At 36.6% G+C, this 18,337-nt stretch overlaps 1 protein-coding gene across 1 annotated transcript; it reads right to left on the bottom strand.

Moving 5' to 3' along the window:
- Positions 1–192: 192 nt before the first annotated feature.
- On the bottom strand, positions 193–14,271 carry entpd2b (ectonucleoside triphosphate diphosphohydrolase 2b). Its single transcript, XM_065244025.1, has 9 exons — positions 14,149–14,271; positions 12,763–12,880; positions 12,476–12,626; positions 8,375–8,534; positions 7,978–8,205; positions 7,632–7,901; positions 1,107–1,226; positions 901–1,035; positions 193–784 (listed from the first exon to the last, which is right to left on the bottom strand). Exons 1-9 carry the CDS (start codon positions 14,263–14,265, stop codon positions 575–577), a joined length of 1,509 nt encoding a protein of 502 aa, XP_065100097.1. The 5' UTR covers positions 14,266–14,271; the 3' UTR covers positions 193–574.
- Positions 14,272–18,337: the final 4,066 nt, after the last annotated feature.

The raw sequence follows: 18,337 nt of genomic DNA, 5'->3' as shown, positions 1-18,337 counted from the left end.
TACGTGCGTCATTGAACGGAAGTGAAGTTACTTACTGCCATCACCTGGTGCTTTAATGCAACAACCACATCTACCAAATATAATCTTTGTGAAATATAAGCCAGTCATATAAAGTATTTGCATTCCCTACAAAAATGTACCATGATATCTGCAGTTTGTGTAATTCAATGAAAATTTATTTTTTTAGCGCTTTTCACAATTTTTCATATACATGGAATTACATGAATTATAATAAAATATATGTCATTAGTTAAGTAATTTTCTAGGTTGTTTATGTTTCATACAGTAAAATTTAAGATACAAAATATTAGAACCCACACCCGTAAACAATAAAACAAAAATGTCTTTCTGTTAATTATATTCCATACAGCAGAGATGACCCTGGGGCCAGATCTGTGCCAAAGTCGGCAGCTGCAGAGTCATCTGCTGTCTTGGACAGTAGCCTACATAATTCGAGTACCAAATGTTTCATTTGTATACAGAGTTTTTCCAAAAAAGAGTCTGAACAGAGAAAACCCATGGGACGACAAAAATAACTCTGCGACAAACAACAGCCCTGTGGTGTGGTGGTGGGCTATGAGACCCCTCCATTATTCCTTTTTTTCTGGAGGACCAGGAGAGCCGTGTAACATAAGGTAGCAGTAAAGAGAATTGCTAGGAGAAACAGCAGGCCGGTCCATGCTCCATGATGCAAGCCCTTCCTGACCTCTATAGGTTCCTCTGGAAGAAGGCTGCTCACACTAAGTATATAACCTAGTGCCCAGCCCACAGATGCTTCACCTGCCTATAACATAGAGAAGCAGAGACTTGAAAGTGCATTTAGGGAGCATTTTGTGTTTTTATAATGTATTTTAACACTACCACAAAATCACATTTAAGGTACTATGTGCACTAACTCACCCTTTTTTGGAAAGCAACATTTTGGAAGGAGTGCTCATCAAACCTGTAACCTCTCAGCATTAGCACTTGTATATATACTGCAACTGCACAGTAATCCTTAAGGTATCTTTGCAAGTCAGGAGCTTTCCTGCTCATCTAAAAGGAATCGATTAATAAGACTTTATATAACACAGACACATTTTATATCACATACACTCTTGTTATACCTCTTCTATGGTCATATTACACACAGCCAGGACCGCCTCTTGTAACTGATCAGAAGTCCTGATATTTATCCCTGTACTTCTCTGGAGAAAATTGTGTGTAAAGAAATAGGCAGAAAAAGCCTGAAAAATGGAAATAAGGAGGAAAGCATGATTTTAGAAAGAAAGAAGGCAGACTCCATAAGCTAAAGATTAAAGGGATAGTTCGGCCAAAAATGATATTAAACCCATGATTTACTCACCCCCAAGCTGTCCGAGTTGCATATGTCCATCGTTTTTTAGACAAACACATTTTCGGATATTTTAGAAAATGTTTTAGATCTTTCAGTTGATTAAATGTAATGTTACGGGGTCCACGACCTTCAAGTCCAAAAAAAGTGCGTCCATCCTTCACAAATTAAATCCAAACGGCTCCAGGATGATAAACAAAGGTCTTCGGTAATCCGCAGGGTGTTGTTGTAGAAATATCCATATTTTAAACTTTATTAACGAAAATAAATACCTTCCGGTAGCGCCGCCATCTTAGACTCCTCTGTATTCAGGAGAGAGTATTAGCGTAGTGTACGCACTTTTCTTAGTGACGTATGACAAATTCGGAGGGCGGGGGCATAGAGCAGCAGCAGAGTAGCCTCCGTAGGCTGCGTAAGCTCTCATTCCGAATGCGGACGCGACTAAGATGGCGGCGCTACTGGAAGGTATTTATTTTCGTTTATAAAGTTTTACATATGGATATTTCTACAACAACACCGCGCAGATTACCCTCAGAAGACCTTTGTTTATCATCCTGGAGCCGTTTGGATTTATTTTGTGAAGGATGGACGCACTTTTTTTTGACTTGAAGGTCGTGGACCCCGTAACATTACATTTAATCAACTGAAAGATCTAAAACATTTTCTAAAATATCCGAAAATGTGTTTTTGTCTGAAAAACTATGGACATAAGCAACTCGGACAGCTTGGGGGTGAGTAAATCATGGGTTTAATATCATTTTTGGCCGAACTATCCCTTTAACAGATGTTTCTTCTCTTATTTAAATTATATACAACAAACCAGGACTAGGCCTTAGTTTAATTAGGAAATATAACTAGTTTTAACAAACATGCCTTACTAAAAACATAGCGTGTGTTCATTTTGAGGCAAAACAAAGGTATGGAAGTAAATCTGTGCCGTTGGGTTTTGAATTCTAATTCTTAGCACTGAATTTTTTTACATCAAATTTTTAACACTGAATTTTATTTTGCATCTAAATCAGACTTTGAATTTTAAAAGCCATCGAATTTCTAGCACAGTTTTTGTGCCTATGACATTTTTTTCAATGTTTTAAAAAAATTCAGTGTAAAAAAAATTCAATGTCTAAAAAAATTCAGTGAAAAAAAATTCAATGTGTTTTAAAAGATTCAGTGTAAAAACATTCAATGTTTCAAAAGATTTTGTGTAAAAAATTCAATGTCTCAAAAAATTCAGTGCAAAATAATTCAACGTCTCAAAAAATTCAGTGTAAAAATATTCAGAGTCAACATCCGGGGAAGCAAGGAGAAGCAATCGATCCCTGTATCAAATCATTCAACATCCAGCCAATCATTTACGCTCCATTGGTCACGTGACACCGAAACGGGAAGTGGGTGAAGTTCAGGCTGGTTCAGGCAAAGGGTTTATTTGCATTAACATACGAACACATTTTTCACATCTGGCAGATCGTATCATCAGTATATCAGGACACAGTCCGTTTACATTTATCAACATCAAAGTGACTACTGTATCTGGATGTGTGATCGATCCCGTGCGGGGAGACGTGCTGGATGAATAGCTGTCAATCACAAATGGCTACAACTGGCTTTAACCATATGATTTAGGGTTGTCGCGGTAACTGCACTCCCGTATTGTACAGTTCTACTGAGAAGCAAACAGCAGAGAATAACTAGCAACCCTAATAACCGTGATTCACCTTTTTAGCTTTATATTTTAAGCTTTAAAGGTTTTGTCTTTGTTTATTAATATTTGCAGCGTCCGCACCGCGGACTTTACCTGAACTTGACTTTCACCCACATGCTTTTTACCAACAAAATTAATGTGAAACATGAGGATGACCATCCCGACTTCACTGTTTTAGTCTGCCTTAATAACGTGCTTTAGGCTCTGTCTGAACTTATACGTTTTTGTTCTGTAGCCTACTTTGTTCACTCACATATTTCTATATCAACAATAAACTGTTGTTACCTTTGTTTCCTGATAAGTTTAATATGATTTAAATAAAAGAGCTAACAATTTCCTAAATTTCCTGTTCATGTCTCCCTCTAGTCTAGTGTGTAAGAAGTGAAGTAATGTAATTTACAAACACATTTAGGTATAAGAAACTTACTTTGCATAAAACCAACACTGAGCAAATGTATTTGGTCAATGTTATTATGGTTTGTACGTGTTTAACCTGTTAAATGAGATAGAAACAGCTGACTGACCAGCGCAACATTCACGATATGTCGCCATGGAAACTCCAACATCAAAACGATCCATTAAATTCTGCTACTAAATATTAAATTTCTACATGAATAGTTGGAACGTATTAAACATATGCCTGAATAACTTAAAAATACAAGCAGGAGTTTTAAAATGCGCTCCATAACCTCCTTTATTTTTGACAGCTGTCAGGGAGAAGATTAATGATAGTTAGCGGTGTTTTGTGTGACGTTGACCTGTAAATGCAGATTCCATGGCTGGATTGAGTGAGATCCGTCCCCGGCTGCGTTTGTGATTGGAATGTTATCCGTTCTTGCGCCACACATCAAGATGGATAAATAAAACAACGAAAATTCTTCTGTGTATTTTGTTTAATGATTTGCCTAAAGCGCCATCACATTTAAAGCCCTGTGTTCTTAGTTTCTTAATTATATGTATGAGATTTTTAATGTTTGAATAAAAAGAAATTCCAAAACATTTTCCCGCAATCTTTTTAACACTTTAGGGTCAGTAAAATGTTTTATGATTTGTTGTTAAAAATCTGTTCAATGATTGGTTAAAGCCTACGCGACTGCCGCTCACGAAAAGATAAAGGGCGTATTCCAATAGCTTATTGTCCCTATGCCATATTCCCTTCGAAGATCAGAACACTTGATGTATAAACTCTAGAGAAAGTTGCACAATTGTCTCATGGTGTGGTCAATTCAAATAGACTTGGCGAATAGAGCAATGAAAAACGCACATCAGTTTCTCTTTATTTGGATCGACTGTGTGACATCCCCTTCCTGAAGTGCCCTTCAAGGGCGCTAAAACGCCATTTGGAATTCACCCCGCTTTCAGCATGAACTTGACTGCCGCGTCCCATCTCAAAGGCTGATAAAACAGCTGGAGTACTAATAAAAACATCTGTAAATTAATAGGTTTCAGCAATTCTTCTGAAGAAATGTTACCATATTTTTTTCTGGAAAAATAAGCTGCCTTCAAAGCAAGTGTAATTGCGGATTCACGCGCTTCTAATCTAATTTTCCAAATTGTTCTTTTAAGTCATAATGTAAAAATAACACGGAGACTTACGTTCTTACATAGATGTGTTGTATTTCTATTATTAGGGAAATACAGGTAAGGATTTTTTCACCTTCTGAACTAAACAAACCGCATATTTTATAGGAAATAGCCATTTGGCAAAGACGTTCATCTGTAGATCACTTTTGCTTTTAAAGTCAGATTATTAAATATTTCCATTTCTTGAATTAAAATAGTTTTTTAAAATGTTTCTTTATTATTATTATGAACGAAAAACTTCAAACCAATAAAATAGTACAACGACAAACTCGCTAAAACAGCTTGTTTATTAATAAAACAAATTCGATGGATGGTATGCGTTCTAACACAAATAAATGAAAGACATAATTTTCCATTACTACGACTGCTTAGTGTTTGTTTATTATTATTTTATTATAACAGAACAACAATAAATTACTAAAATGACTCACTTATATAAAGGAGAAGGTTTACCAAAAAGGAATAAATGGAAAATATTTTACCTGCCTTAATACATAAATACATCTAAAGATCCTTAGATTTATTTGAAATAAGCAAACCAATCATTTGTTTAATCAATATAAAACTACAACAATATAAACCATGGACAAACTCGCAAAAGTTAGATAAAGAAATTCAATTTAAATCCTGTCTATTCTATTCATATTTGTGGAGCAATATAAGCTTGAAAGTATCTTGAAATAAATCGATATACAAAAGCATTTTAACACTGCTTGTATTTTTAAGTTATTCAGGCATATGTTTAATATGTTTAATATGTTCCAATCTCTACATTATTATTAATGTAGAGATTTAATATTTAGTAGCAGAATTTAATGGATCGTTTTAATGTTTGAGTTTCCATGGCGACATATCAAGGGTCATTATGTGAATGTTGCGCTGGTCAGTCAGCTGTTTCTATCTCATTTAACAGGTTAAACACGTACAAACCATAATAACATTGACCAAATACATTTGCTCAGTGTTGGTTTTATGCAAAGTAAGTTTCTTATACCTAAATGTGTTTGTAAATTACATTACTTCACTTCTTACACACTAGACTAGAGGGAGACATGAACAGGAAATTTAGGAAATTGTTAGCTCTTTTATTTAAATCATATTAAACTTATCAGGAAACAAAGGTAACAACAGTTTATTGTTGATATAGAAATATGTGAGTGAACAAAGTAGGCTACAGAACAAAAACGTATAAGTTCAGACAGAGCCTAAAGCACGTTATTAAGGCAGACTAAAACAGTGAAGTCGGGATTGTCATCCTCATGTTTCACATTAATTTTGTTGGTAAAAAGCATGTGGGTGAAAGTCAAGTTCAGGTAAAGTCCGCGGTGCGGACGCTGCAAATATTAATAAACAAAGACAAAACCTTTAAAGCTTAAAATATAAAGCTAAAAAGGTGAATCACGGTTATTAGGGTTGCTAGTTATTCTCTGCTGTTTGCTTCTCAGTAGAACTGTACAATACGGGAGTGCAGTTACCGCGACAACCCTAAATCATATGGTTAAAGCCAGTTGTAGCCATTTGTGATTGACAGCTATTCATCCAGCGCGTTTCCCCGCACGGGATCGATCACACATCCAGATACAGTAGTCACTTTGATGTTGATAAATGTAAACGGACTGTGTCCTGATATACTGATGATACGATCTGCCAGATGTGAAAAATGTGTTCGTATGTTAATGCAAATAAACCCTTTGCCTGAACCAGCCTGAACTTCACCCACTTCCCGTTTCGGTGTCACGTGACCAATGGAGCGTAAATGATTGGCTGGATGTTGAATGATTTGATACAGGGATCGATTGCTTCTCCTTGCTTCCCCGGATGTTGACTCTGAATATTTTTACACTGAATTTTTTGAGACGTTGAATTATTTTGCACTGAATTTTTTGAGACATTGAATTTTTTACACAAAATCTTTTGAAACATTGAATGTTTTTACACTGAATCTTTTAAAACACATTGAATTTTTTTTCACTGAATTTTTTTAGACATTGAATTTTTTTTACACTGAATTTTTTTAAAACATTGAAAAAAATGTCATAGGCACAAAAACTGTGCTAGAAATTCGATGGCTTTTAAAATTCAAAGTCTGATTTAGATGCAAAATAAAATTCAGTGTTAAAAATTTGATGTAAAAAAATTCAGTGCTAAGAATTAGAATTCAAAACCCAACGGCACAGATTTACTTCCATACAAAGGGCACTGATGTATTTTAAGAAATGTCAGTGCAAGATGTTTTCTGGACAGCTCTTACATTTTTTATTAGGACTAGTCTAATCCCTGTCCGGGAAACCACCCATTAGTGTCCAAAGTCATTATTTTTTCCTGATTTTTTCAAATGGTTTGTGCAGATCTCACAGAAAGTCGTGTTATGGTCACAAAAAATTTGATTAATTTATTTGTGTCCATGGCACAAAATTCCGCTTTTTCGTGCCTTGCCTTTTCGTGTCACTCGCACAAATTTTTATAGTTTTTCATGTCCATGGCACAATTTCTTTTTTGTTGCATTTTAGGACAGTGAAAACGGCGCTACAGACATAAGTAAATTTTGTGAAAAAGAATGCGTTTTTTTAAAGGGTGAAACATGAACACGTGTTATGTTGTAAACACAATCAAAGCTTTAAAAACAGGAAGAACAGGACGTTTAAAAGAGGATGAAAAACATGTAGAAACCAATACATAAAAGTACATCCTAACCCAAACCCTAAATCTAACCCCAACCCCAAGGGAAAAAATAGAGAAAACAATACAAAAAAAATGACACGAAAAAGAAAATCGTGCCACAGACACGAAAACTATTTATAGAAATAGTGACATGAAAAATACATTTGTCAAGGCACAAAAAAGCTGAAAATTTCGTGCATTGGACACAAATAAGTTAATCAAAGTTTTTGTGACTATAACACTACTTGCCATGAGATCATGTGGGGTTTATGCCAATTTTGTTACCGGCAAACTATGTTACCAAGGTAGTGTAACAATTTGTATAACTCAAACTGGTTCTGGTTCCCTCACCACAAAGCCTCCACGGATGTTGGGTTGAAAAACGTCATTAAAGGAACACTTAGAAAATGTACAGTGATTGAAGGAGAATATTTCTGAAGTGTTGTCCAGACAGCGTTGGTAATCTCCAGTGCCTTTTACTGTTATCCAAGCATGAGGGTTATACAGTTTTGGCCTCCATGATGCTGTGCAAGGTGAGTCAAAAACTTTGTCCAGTTGAAAGACATCAGTGAAGTCAGATGGGTAGCAGGGGTGATACACAATGCTTGAATTATCCTGTGACTGAAGGGGGAAAAAATGAGTTGAATTGTAATGGTATTTCTTAAGAAAGCTATTTTAATTATGCACCAGTTCATACTTTAACTAAATAGGCCAGAATTTTGCGTAGGGCTTCTTCTTTACCATAGCATAAGTAACTGTGCGTGTAAAGGGAATACTCGTGCCCATAAAGGCGCAAGTTCATTTGGTTTTCTTTGTCTTCAATCGTCTCTGGGGTCTCAAATGTGATCTGGGTAGATGCCCCACCTAAATCCAGTGCTCCCACTGTTTCTTTGCCTGAGTTAAGCCACCGGCCCACATAGTCATACTGTAGGGGAGATAAAAAACAAGACAATGGCCACTAGAGGACACAAGCAGTTAGTGACTTGGTAGGAGATTTGTCAGATGGTAATTTGATAAGTAACAGATCTTAGGTATAATTTACTAATGTGTGGTTTAATGTTAACACCGTCCTTCCACTTTCATGACAAAATGACCTTTATGAAGTTTTCAAGGAGGTAGTTTACAGTGACCCAACCGTAGGCACCCTCCTCCCGACCACTCAAAATCACTGCTCCCCGAAAGCTGAATGGAAAGGATTTGATTTTCTGTCCTACTTCCTGAAGAATCTGAGCTGATTTATCAGGCCTGGAAATGCTAAAAACAGAAAGATCCTAACATAAGTACAAGAACTGTTCATCTTAAAGGGATAGTTCACTTTAAAATGGAAATTCTGTCATCATTTGTTCTAAACCTGTATGAATTTCTTTTTTCTGATGAACACAAAAGAAGATATTTTGAGAAATGATGCACACAGCAGATAGTGACCATTGACTTTCATAGTAGGAATAAAAAAATATGATGGAATTTAATGGGGACCGTCAACTGTGTGCTTACCATCATTTATCAAAAATATTTTCTTCATCATTTATCACAATACTTCCACATTTTTTTTTACTACTATGGAAGTCAATGGTCACTATATGCTGTGTGTTTACCATCATTTCTCGAAATATCTTCTTTTGTGTTCATCAGAAAAAAGAAAGTCATACAGGTTTAGAATAGGGTTGCCAACTTTCTCAGTCTGAAATACGGGAAAAAGGATGGCCTGTCGCAGTGAGGATATGGTTTTGTGTGTACAGTGTATTTAAGCCATTTGTCAAAATGATAGCTTATCTCCTAATTAAATATTATTAATTTATAACTCGTATGCCTTGGCAACAGGTTTATTAGGCCTAATAGTTTGTTAATTTACAGCAGGTACTTTTCACACAGTCCTTTAATTGAACCATTACCTTTAATATCTGTCTAAAACAAAACACTTGACTCCTGCACTAGGGTAAAACGTTATCCTCTTGATGTTAATCTTATGTGTGACAAACTTAAAGAGTAACTAAACCCCAAACCAACTTTTTTTAGTTAATGATCTGTAAGAATGATGCTTTATTAGTGCTGTTCATTTATTTTAGTAAGTTTTTTGACATTTGGATATAAAGTGTTTCAATACTACAATATATGGTGTAAAAACGTCTGAGTGCTGCCCTCTTGAGGTTGAACGGTGGCTACTGCAGTTGAATTTTCCTATTGGATGTTGGGTCCAAGAAATGACTCGTGACGTAAGCAGGTTCAAGCTCACCACGCCCTTGTTACGATCTCACCACACACTTAGTTCGTCCCCTCTATCTCCGTTGGGATCTGCCCACTTTTCTTGCATTTTTCAAATATTGCAGTGGGTGGAGTCAGGCTCTGACCAGGGGTTTAGTTACGCTTTAAAGGAACAGTATGTAAGAAATGTATATCAATTAATCATAAAATGGCCCTGATATGTCACTAGACATTAAGAAATCATGTTTATTTCAGATACTTATATCACTGACAACAGTGGTCTGGCCAGGATATTGTCACTTAAAAAGTGGAGTTGCAGCCCTCAACTGATGTTTATGTTGTCATGTTGTGAATTGGCCAACAGTTGTGTGATTGCAGTACCAGTTTTAGCCACAAGTTTTGTGATTGCAATACCAGTTTTGGCCACAATCCTACATACTGTTCCTTTAACTAACATAGATTCTGTGAGCTGAATTATTATTATTATTATTTTTTTTGAGTTTTGAGTTAACATTACATAATTTAAACACACTTACGTTACAGTCTGTAAATCACAAGAGCGAGAATTTCATAGCAAAGTTGGAAATGCCTTGGGGCATTTCAGATTGAGGCTTTTATGTAGGTCTCTGGATCAGCCATCTCTTCAAAATTGAGAACGAACTTTGTAGCTATGCAGATCTTATACATGCACAAACAGCTTGCTTAATATATAAAATATATAAATATATAAAAAAGAAAACTTGAAATCGTATTATTTTACCCTCTTTAACGTATACTGATTGGATGAAAGGTGTCGGAGATCATTATCAAGTATCGAGAGCATTTCGAAAGCAGTCTCTTTTGTATGATTTCTCGAATCGCTCTCGCTGGATTTTTATGTTATCTGCCGCTCAGTTCTTGTGACGGCGCATGAAGTCACTGGTTAGATCAGCGTAGCAGTCAAAAAACTGGATGCGAGAAATCCCGTACGGGACAAAAAAATTTGGCTCAAAATACGGGAAGTCTCAGTACGAAACAGTTGGCAACCCTAGTTTAACATGAGGATGAGTAAATGATTACAGAATTTTCATGTTAAAGTGAACTATCCCTTTAATGAAACGGCAGGACAAAGGCGCTACACAAGACAACACAAACACTTAACTGCACGCAATGCCCTTAACAGTCTATAAAAACTATAATAACTAAACATTTTAAATGTAAACGTTTAAAAATGTTGGGTTGTTTTTAACTCATGGTTGGGTAAAATATTACAAGCCCAACTATTGGGTTTAAGTTAACCCATGCTGGGTTTTTCCAACCCAAAATTCTGGGTAGTTTCAGGGTCAAAATCTGACCTCTTCTAGGTAAATTTATGAGTTTGTCTATGTTTGATCCAACTATGGGATAAAACACCCTTATAATCAAACTACACAAAACTTTAGTTAAAGTAAGTTAATAAAAGTAAAAACATTTTAAATTGGGACACAACAAGAACATCAAAAGCACATCAATGCACTCAAAAAATGCTGGGTTGTTTTTATGGTTGGATCAGAAATGGAAAGACTGCTTTGCCCAGCAGTTTTAAAGTGCCGCTAATAGTTACTCTCATGAGAATGGCTGTACAGTACACACTGTGCCGTACCAAGCTAGCTACTGAGTCTTACATACAACAATCACTGCATACACTGCCAAAAAAATTTCCATAGCTGTCACTTTCAAGAAGTACACTTTTGCCCCCGAAAGAGTGCACATTAGTGCCTAAAAGGTACATATTGGTCCCAAATCTACGCAAAGGTATCTGTACCTAGATATTAGGACATTTCAAAAGGGTACTGCCCTACAAACAGTGCTAAATAGCACTAAAAGCGGTTCTTGGCTCGTAATCATAGAGGAACAATTTTTAGTGCTATATAGCACCTATGAAGCACCTACGGGGCCCATATAGCACCACTATAGCACCACATATGGTTCTACATGGCTACATAGCACCTTATGGTTCTACACAGGTGCTACACAGGTACTTCATCGGTGCTATATGGCACTTAAAATGGTTCCTCTATGATTACGAGCCAAGAACCACTTTAAGGGCTATTTAGCACCGGATGTTTTTAGAGTGTGGTGAACATAGACATTATATTATGTAGACGCCTCATAGACTGACGCTGCGGTTGGACACTGCCTTTAGGAGCTGACGTATCATGGCGTCTGTCATCTTGGATGGGTCCCCAATGCGCCCCCTTGCGTTTATTTCTATTGAGGAAGGTGTATTCCAGCCTGATCTCACGAATTTCCCTGTCCAATTTTCTTACCATTGTCGCTTCAGTTTAGGGTTAGATTTACATAATATGACATCCTTACCCAAACCCAACCAATATGGCGGCGAGGTTGGATTACGTTCCAGCACTTCATGAGGCGTATATAATGTCTATGCTAGTGACAGCTTCGGACCATTTTTGAACCATTTTCTCTGACAGTGTAGCATAGTGTACATTGTCCTCAAAATGTATTTGGACACTTTAAGGAATCAATTTCAAAATATGTGTTTGGTGTGTCAAGTGAACCTACGTGTATCATGTGTCTTGTCAAGTGCCTGCTGCAGATGCATCTACAGGGTTTATGATAAAAGAGACACTCACATTTGCCAGATACTCACATAATCTCATGCCTAACAAGAGTTTACTGTTAAGGGAGTGTCTTGTGTGTATTTTTTGAACGTGAGCATCTCTTTTATCATAAATGGGATTGACGCGTGTGCAGCAGTCACTTATTTTGACAAAACACGTGATGCAAATGGTTTACATGACGCAACAAACACATATTTTGAAAACACGAGCAACACACATGACACACTGAACACATATTTTGAATTTGCGCCCCTCGGAAGAGCAATCACAAGTCGCCACTGATCAGAATGTATATATTTTTTTAAATCATTGTTTTATACATTCTTTCTTCTGCATGAAACCATTTCAAAGTCGTGTAGTACAGAAAGCAATGGATGAAGAAACACTCACTTCAGAAGTCTCATCCCAGCAGTAGCTCCAAGATAAACAGGGGTGCGGCGGTGTCTGTCAAGGGGAATGTCTCTCATGGCCTGTTTCAGACACACCTCCAGGCTACGGCCGGCTGCACCCGGCTGCCCAGCATAACTCGAGATTCCCCCACCTGTCCCAGAGGGACACAATAGCATTTAAAACCGGACAAATACATGTTTTTATGCACGTATGTCTTGCTTATGTGTTTGTTTTCGCTAATCTGCCTTTAAATGTGTATTATTTAGTAAATTCTTGGTATTCTTGACCTTTGACATGACACTCGCTGTGCTGGGTGACCACGCCTGTGCCATTAAGCTTATCTGCTGGCCATCTGTAGATGTACATCGCCGTGTGTGAGGAACCTGCATCCAAAACAATCCCATACTGCAATGGGGCAGAGGGTCAAAGTGAGAACAGGTTCAACATACCAGAATTGAATGTCACAATTGTTTACCATTTGCAAAGTTGTTGGTCACTGAAAAAAAATATTTTGGACATCGGTTGCACATGATTAAATTATGTTTTCTTAAAATGAAATTAACATTAATTAAAATGATTTTCATTTTAAGAGAACTTGATTCAATCATGTTGAACTGGTGTAGATAATTGAATGACTTAGATCCAACAATAATAATAAAAAAATTATATTATAATTAAATATTTTTTTAGTGTAATTCCCAATAACATTGCAGATTTTTTGACATTATGATATCTGCAGTAACTTTTACATGATAAATCATTATTTTCCACAAAGCTATCATTTCACAAAGATATGTAGAAGTTTCTTGATAGTATTGAAAATGGAAAGTATAGACATGCAAGAAATGTCTCTTGGGACAGAAAAACACCAACAGAACTCTTTGTAGAAAAAGAACAAAACATACTACAAAATAATACTTTGTATATAGATTTGTAGAAAATAGGTAAATCCATACACATGTAACATTTTCTCCCAAATTTTAATTAAGCTCAAACCTCTTTGTACATAAGTTTTCTTAAGGCTGTGTGTGTACTGTATGTACTGTACTGTGTGATTCCCAACAACGGTAAACACCCAGGAGTCGACTTGTACCTGTTGTCTTATAATAACACACTCCTAGAAATGCAATTCCCAGACAAGTTTGTTATGACTGGCTAATCTTTGTCTGGTTCTCAATAGGAATAAAATGTATTTTTTGTAACTAAAATCTAGCTTTTAAAGTTCATATTATACAAAACAATGTGCCCAGTCACAAAATGTCATTTCAAAGTAAATATTAGCTTTTGACATTGAAAACACACACCAAAAATGCAACAAAATTGTACCTCTCCAAATTATTCGTGCCCCTCGCAGATTCATTGTTGCGAAAATAAAGTGAAGTTTTTAAAAAGAAAGAATTACATTAAATTACATTTCCTATTAATGCGCTTTCTAGCAGTGTTGTAGTCAATTTCAGCTTATTTAAAGTCCAAGTCCAGGCCAAGATCAAAAACTGTCGAGTCCAAGTTGACTCTAAATAGAGTCCGAATCAAGTACACTTGGACTCGACAGTTTTTGATCTTGAACTTAAGTTGGACTGAACACTGCTTTCTAATGAATATTAATCAGAATAATTCATTTCCAATGCATGTGTTTAAATATGTAAACAATACATCGAATTAATAATACTTACCATGTACTCGGGGGGCTCTTTCAAATCATCTATATGTATAGTGAGGAGCAGAATAGACACAATTGCAAAGAGGAGGAGTGTCCCTAATGCAACAAACTTACAGCACGGTTTATCCATCAGTGAAGCCGGTGGTCTATGTGTTGTGATCCTGATGGTGGAGCAGCAAAGCCAAAACCCCCCACCCACTCACATCCATCAAGAACACAGACCTCTCTTATTTAAGAAAGCTAAAGAAATAACACTTACTTTTTTAATGATTTGAACAGTTTTTTGAATGTTAATGTTACAAAAATATTGATAGAATGTGATAATTTTTGAAAGCTTAACTAAAGCTAACTAAATAGAGATGTGCTTGAAATACATTTATATTGTGTATTTGAAATGCAGATGCATTGCATCGCTGTTTAATTTAAGTAAAATGAGTTGAGTGCAATTTTGTATCTGGAGGAAATAAATCAATAGAATAGACAAATCTGTAAACACAACATTTCCTGCACTGATTATAATCTTTGGAAAAAAGGGAGTGTTTCCCATAGCTCTGTATTTAAAAATGTGCTGTTTAAATAAGTTTCCTCTGGTGCAACTGACTAGAATATCAACTCATTGCCATGGTTGTGCAGCAGGACTAATGTGAGACCAGTTTAATTTACATGCGTCCTCTATTTGGAGCTCAATGTCCACTGCTTCTGCACTAAAGCTGACACAGCTGAACAAAACAATCCCTGCTGAAAACAAAGGAGTTTTGCTAAAACAGGTTTTCTTGGAATCCACAATGAACTATAAATACAATAGTAAGAATTTCTTGTTTTGTGTTTTAAAAGAAAGACAAATAGGGTTTAATGGCTGTATGTTTTATAAAAAATGTAAAAAAAAAAGTTTTAAATGGTTGGGACAGTAGCAACTAACTTGCACTTGAATGTCAAGATTATGACTGAATTAATGTCAAACAACTATTCTTATTATTCTTAATACAGTGGTGGGTCAAAAGGGGCAGGGCCGGGCCGGCCCGAGGCATAAGCAAACTAAGCGGCTGCTTGGGGCCCGTGGCCACCAGGGGGCCCCGTAATCGTTTTTTTTAACAATTAAATAACTTAAACAAGTAAAATGAATGAACTATTGAATACTAATGAATACTTAAAGACAAAAAAATCTGATTTGCACACAACTGCTGTGTGTCTGCAGTGCTAGCGTTTGAGTCATGTGCAATATAGACATCTCACGGGCATTGACAATTCGCGCCGGCGTGGAAGTGCGCGTAACTGTAATAAATGATAAGCCACGTCATACATTTAAAGAATAGAGCACTGAAAAACAACGTAATGTTTTCATTCTGCACCGTTTGTTATTCGTTCTCCGTCTGTGTGTGCGCACGCACATTTAAGGGCACTCAGTAGTGCAAGGCGCGTTTCAGAAAGCAAGCGAACATAAAATCGTTCTCTTCTTAACAGGGCACATACAAACGAAATGATCTCCACAGTATTCTTTTTTCAATAAAAACATTTGTTTATGTCTTAGGTTTATGTATAGATTAGGCAGAAACCAGGTCCGGGCTTCTCTTAAAGAGACAGTAACCTCAATTAACCTACTCAAGTCTGTGTCATTAATGTTAATCAAACAATCCAAGCCAAAGAGAAAATCACTTCTGTAGCTCTTAACAATTATAATTATATTTAATTCATACAATAAAGACAGTGTTATGATTCATTTCATTTGATTTCTGTACCTAATTTTAGCCCTTACTTAATGTGCAACTTTGTTCTTTTTATAAATGTTTGTAATTTCTTTATTTTTTTAATTAAAAAAAATTGGTGAGGGGGGCCCACAAACTAATTCTGCTTAGGGCCCCTAAGAGCTTCGGGCCAGCGCTGAAAAGGGGACAAACCCAGCCATATGGTTAAGTTAAACTATTTGACCAACACAAAACAGTTTAAAATACAGCCCTATATGGGTATAGTTTGGTCCTTTTTGACCCAACGCTGGGCTAAAAATAACCCAGCCTTTTAAGAGTATGTATGTGGTATATGGCAAAGTTTATGTTTTATTATTTACTATACAATATCTTCAATAACAGCATGTCCTCACTGATATTATTGTTATATGTGTGCTGCATGTGTGTGCCAAACAAGAAGGGAGACTAGAAAATATTTCTCATAAAAGATTTTTTAGTATTTGCTTACATTTACAGCTCTATTAGATAAAGATTAACATGTTAAACAGGCAGATAAATACAGTGACTTTGCTTATTTTAAATAAACATGATTTTCAAACCAAACTATAATGACAAATCCAAGTTGTCATTTAAATAAATCGAAAACTAACATTCAGGAACTGAGTAACTTATCAGTGTGAATCATTTTCTTCACAAAATCACAATGGACCTGGTCATTTCAAGCGGCTTTCCAGATAATCAAACAAAAAACAGCAGCTTAATACATGAATGCACCTTAACAAAAGCACCACAACACAAAACGTCACTGGTTTTCCAGCACTGTGCTTCCAATCTTCGGCAGATTTAAAACATCGTCCTCTTCACATATTTGCCAGACCATAATACAATAATAATTCAGCAGCAGAAGCATCGTCATTACGACCAGGACAAGGATGACCAGAAGGGTCAGCACAAGGCTCTTTTTGGTGCAAAATGGATGAGATGAGCAGCAGTCCTTTTGTGGACCTTCTTCCAGCGAGTGTTGAGATCTGAAGTGAGGGCACACCCAGCGTTTAATCCAGATCCCAGCAGGAGGGACGGGTGAATATAAACACGCTTCTCTCTCCTCCATCCTCACGGTCGGCTAAAGCTTCTTGTCCACAGAGAACTTTCACAGCCACCTGCCAGCCAGTGTCTAGCAAACAAACAAATACAAGCAAACATGCCGGTTCATCAATTAGAAAAAGTTTTTGCAAGTGGCTCACCTAAAGAGCAACGTCAGAAATACAAATGCATTGCTGTCAACTTGACAAAGCAAATTTATTTACAAACGAAATTTCATACACAAAAGTAATTCAAAAGATTCAAAACATACTGCTTCATTTGCATTAAAACATTGACAAAAGCAAATAGTAGACCTTATACATACCTAACAATGTAGGCTACCTTCTTCAAAAACAGACATGTGAAAATTAAATGTTCAGCTGTGTTGCAAAAATGCACATACTAAGGGAGGGCATGAGCAAAATGAGTGACGCAACTGAAGCTTGATGCTGATTGGAGCATTTGGGAGCGTTACAGTTTGTTATCATTACTTTTGACAATAGGCGTGTTAAACGTGCTGCGCAAACCTATTGCAATATGACGTCAAAGTACCGCGAGAGCGTTACGACCTCAGGCGGAACTGCGCAGATCAAAGTTATGACGTCAAATGACGATCGGTCTGCGCAACACGTCACGCCGCGCACTAGTCGAACACACCCATTAAATTGTCAAACGTAATTCAATCTAATATCAACAAAAGTTATCCACACACACTTACGTAAAATTAGGATGTAACATAATTAAATTACAGTAACAGTAGTTTAATTATAAAATATAGACAGTTGTTTACAGTTGTAGTAAACATCCTACGAATAGGAATCCACCAATTTTTTTTTTCACAAGACAACAAATAAAGTGAAAAGAATTGCTGGTGATGACGTGAACACTGATTTTACAAGTGCACTTTGTCCACATATTAATAAAACCATAAAACCATTAATTTCCCTAACCATGGTTTAGGGCAGTACAGCTTTGAAAACAATGCGCATAAAGAAACGGAAAAACACACAAAGTTTAATTCAATGCATTACCTGTGTGAACTTTAGATGTGTGCAGTCGAATGTACAATGAGTCGAACTTGTAACTCGAAGGTCGCGGGTTCGACTCCCAAGACCGCGGCAAGAGACGACTGAGGTACCCTTAAGCAAAACACCTTTGCCCCAGTTTCTCCCAGGCGCTGCTCCAGGTGCGCTTGTTTACACCGGACGTTTTCATTTCAAGTGGTAAGGAAACCCCCAAGCAATTACGTCACTTTTATTTTCAACTGCATACTTGAGAAGCCATGTCTGAGCGCCTAAATATTCCCACCGAGCGGCCGGTGATCTGTCATTTAAAGACTTCATGTAATTTGTTTAGTGTGGTAGGTAGCCTATAGGGGCGAGACTGTTCGCGAGCGCTTTGTTTTTCATGAATGCGTCACGTCGCAGCAGTGTTAAC

The sequence above is a fragment of the Paramisgurnus dabryanus genome, chromosome 18 (assembly GCF_030506205.2).
Source record: "Paramisgurnus dabryanus chromosome 18, PD_genome_1.1, whole genome shotgun sequence".
NCBI lineage: Eukaryota > Metazoa > Chordata > Actinopteri > Cypriniformes > Cobitidae > Paramisgurnus > Paramisgurnus dabryanus.
The sequence above is the reverse complement of the archived record's forward strand: the minus strand, read 5'-3'. Positions and strand labels throughout refer to the sequence as shown.

Coding starts and splice junctions, on each gene's coding strand:
- entpd2b (XM_065244025.1), bottom strand. CDS start 14,265: ATGGATAAACCGTGCTGTAAGTTTGTTGCATTAGGGACACTCCTCCTC. Junction 12,881..14,148: donor AAGAGCCCCCCGAGTACATG/GTAAGTATTATT, acceptor GCCCCATTGCAG/TATGGGATTGTTTTGGATGC. Junction 8,206..8,374: donor TCCTTGAAAACTTCATAAAG/GTCATTTTGTCA, acceptor TCTCCCCTACAG/TATGACTATGTGGGCCGGTG.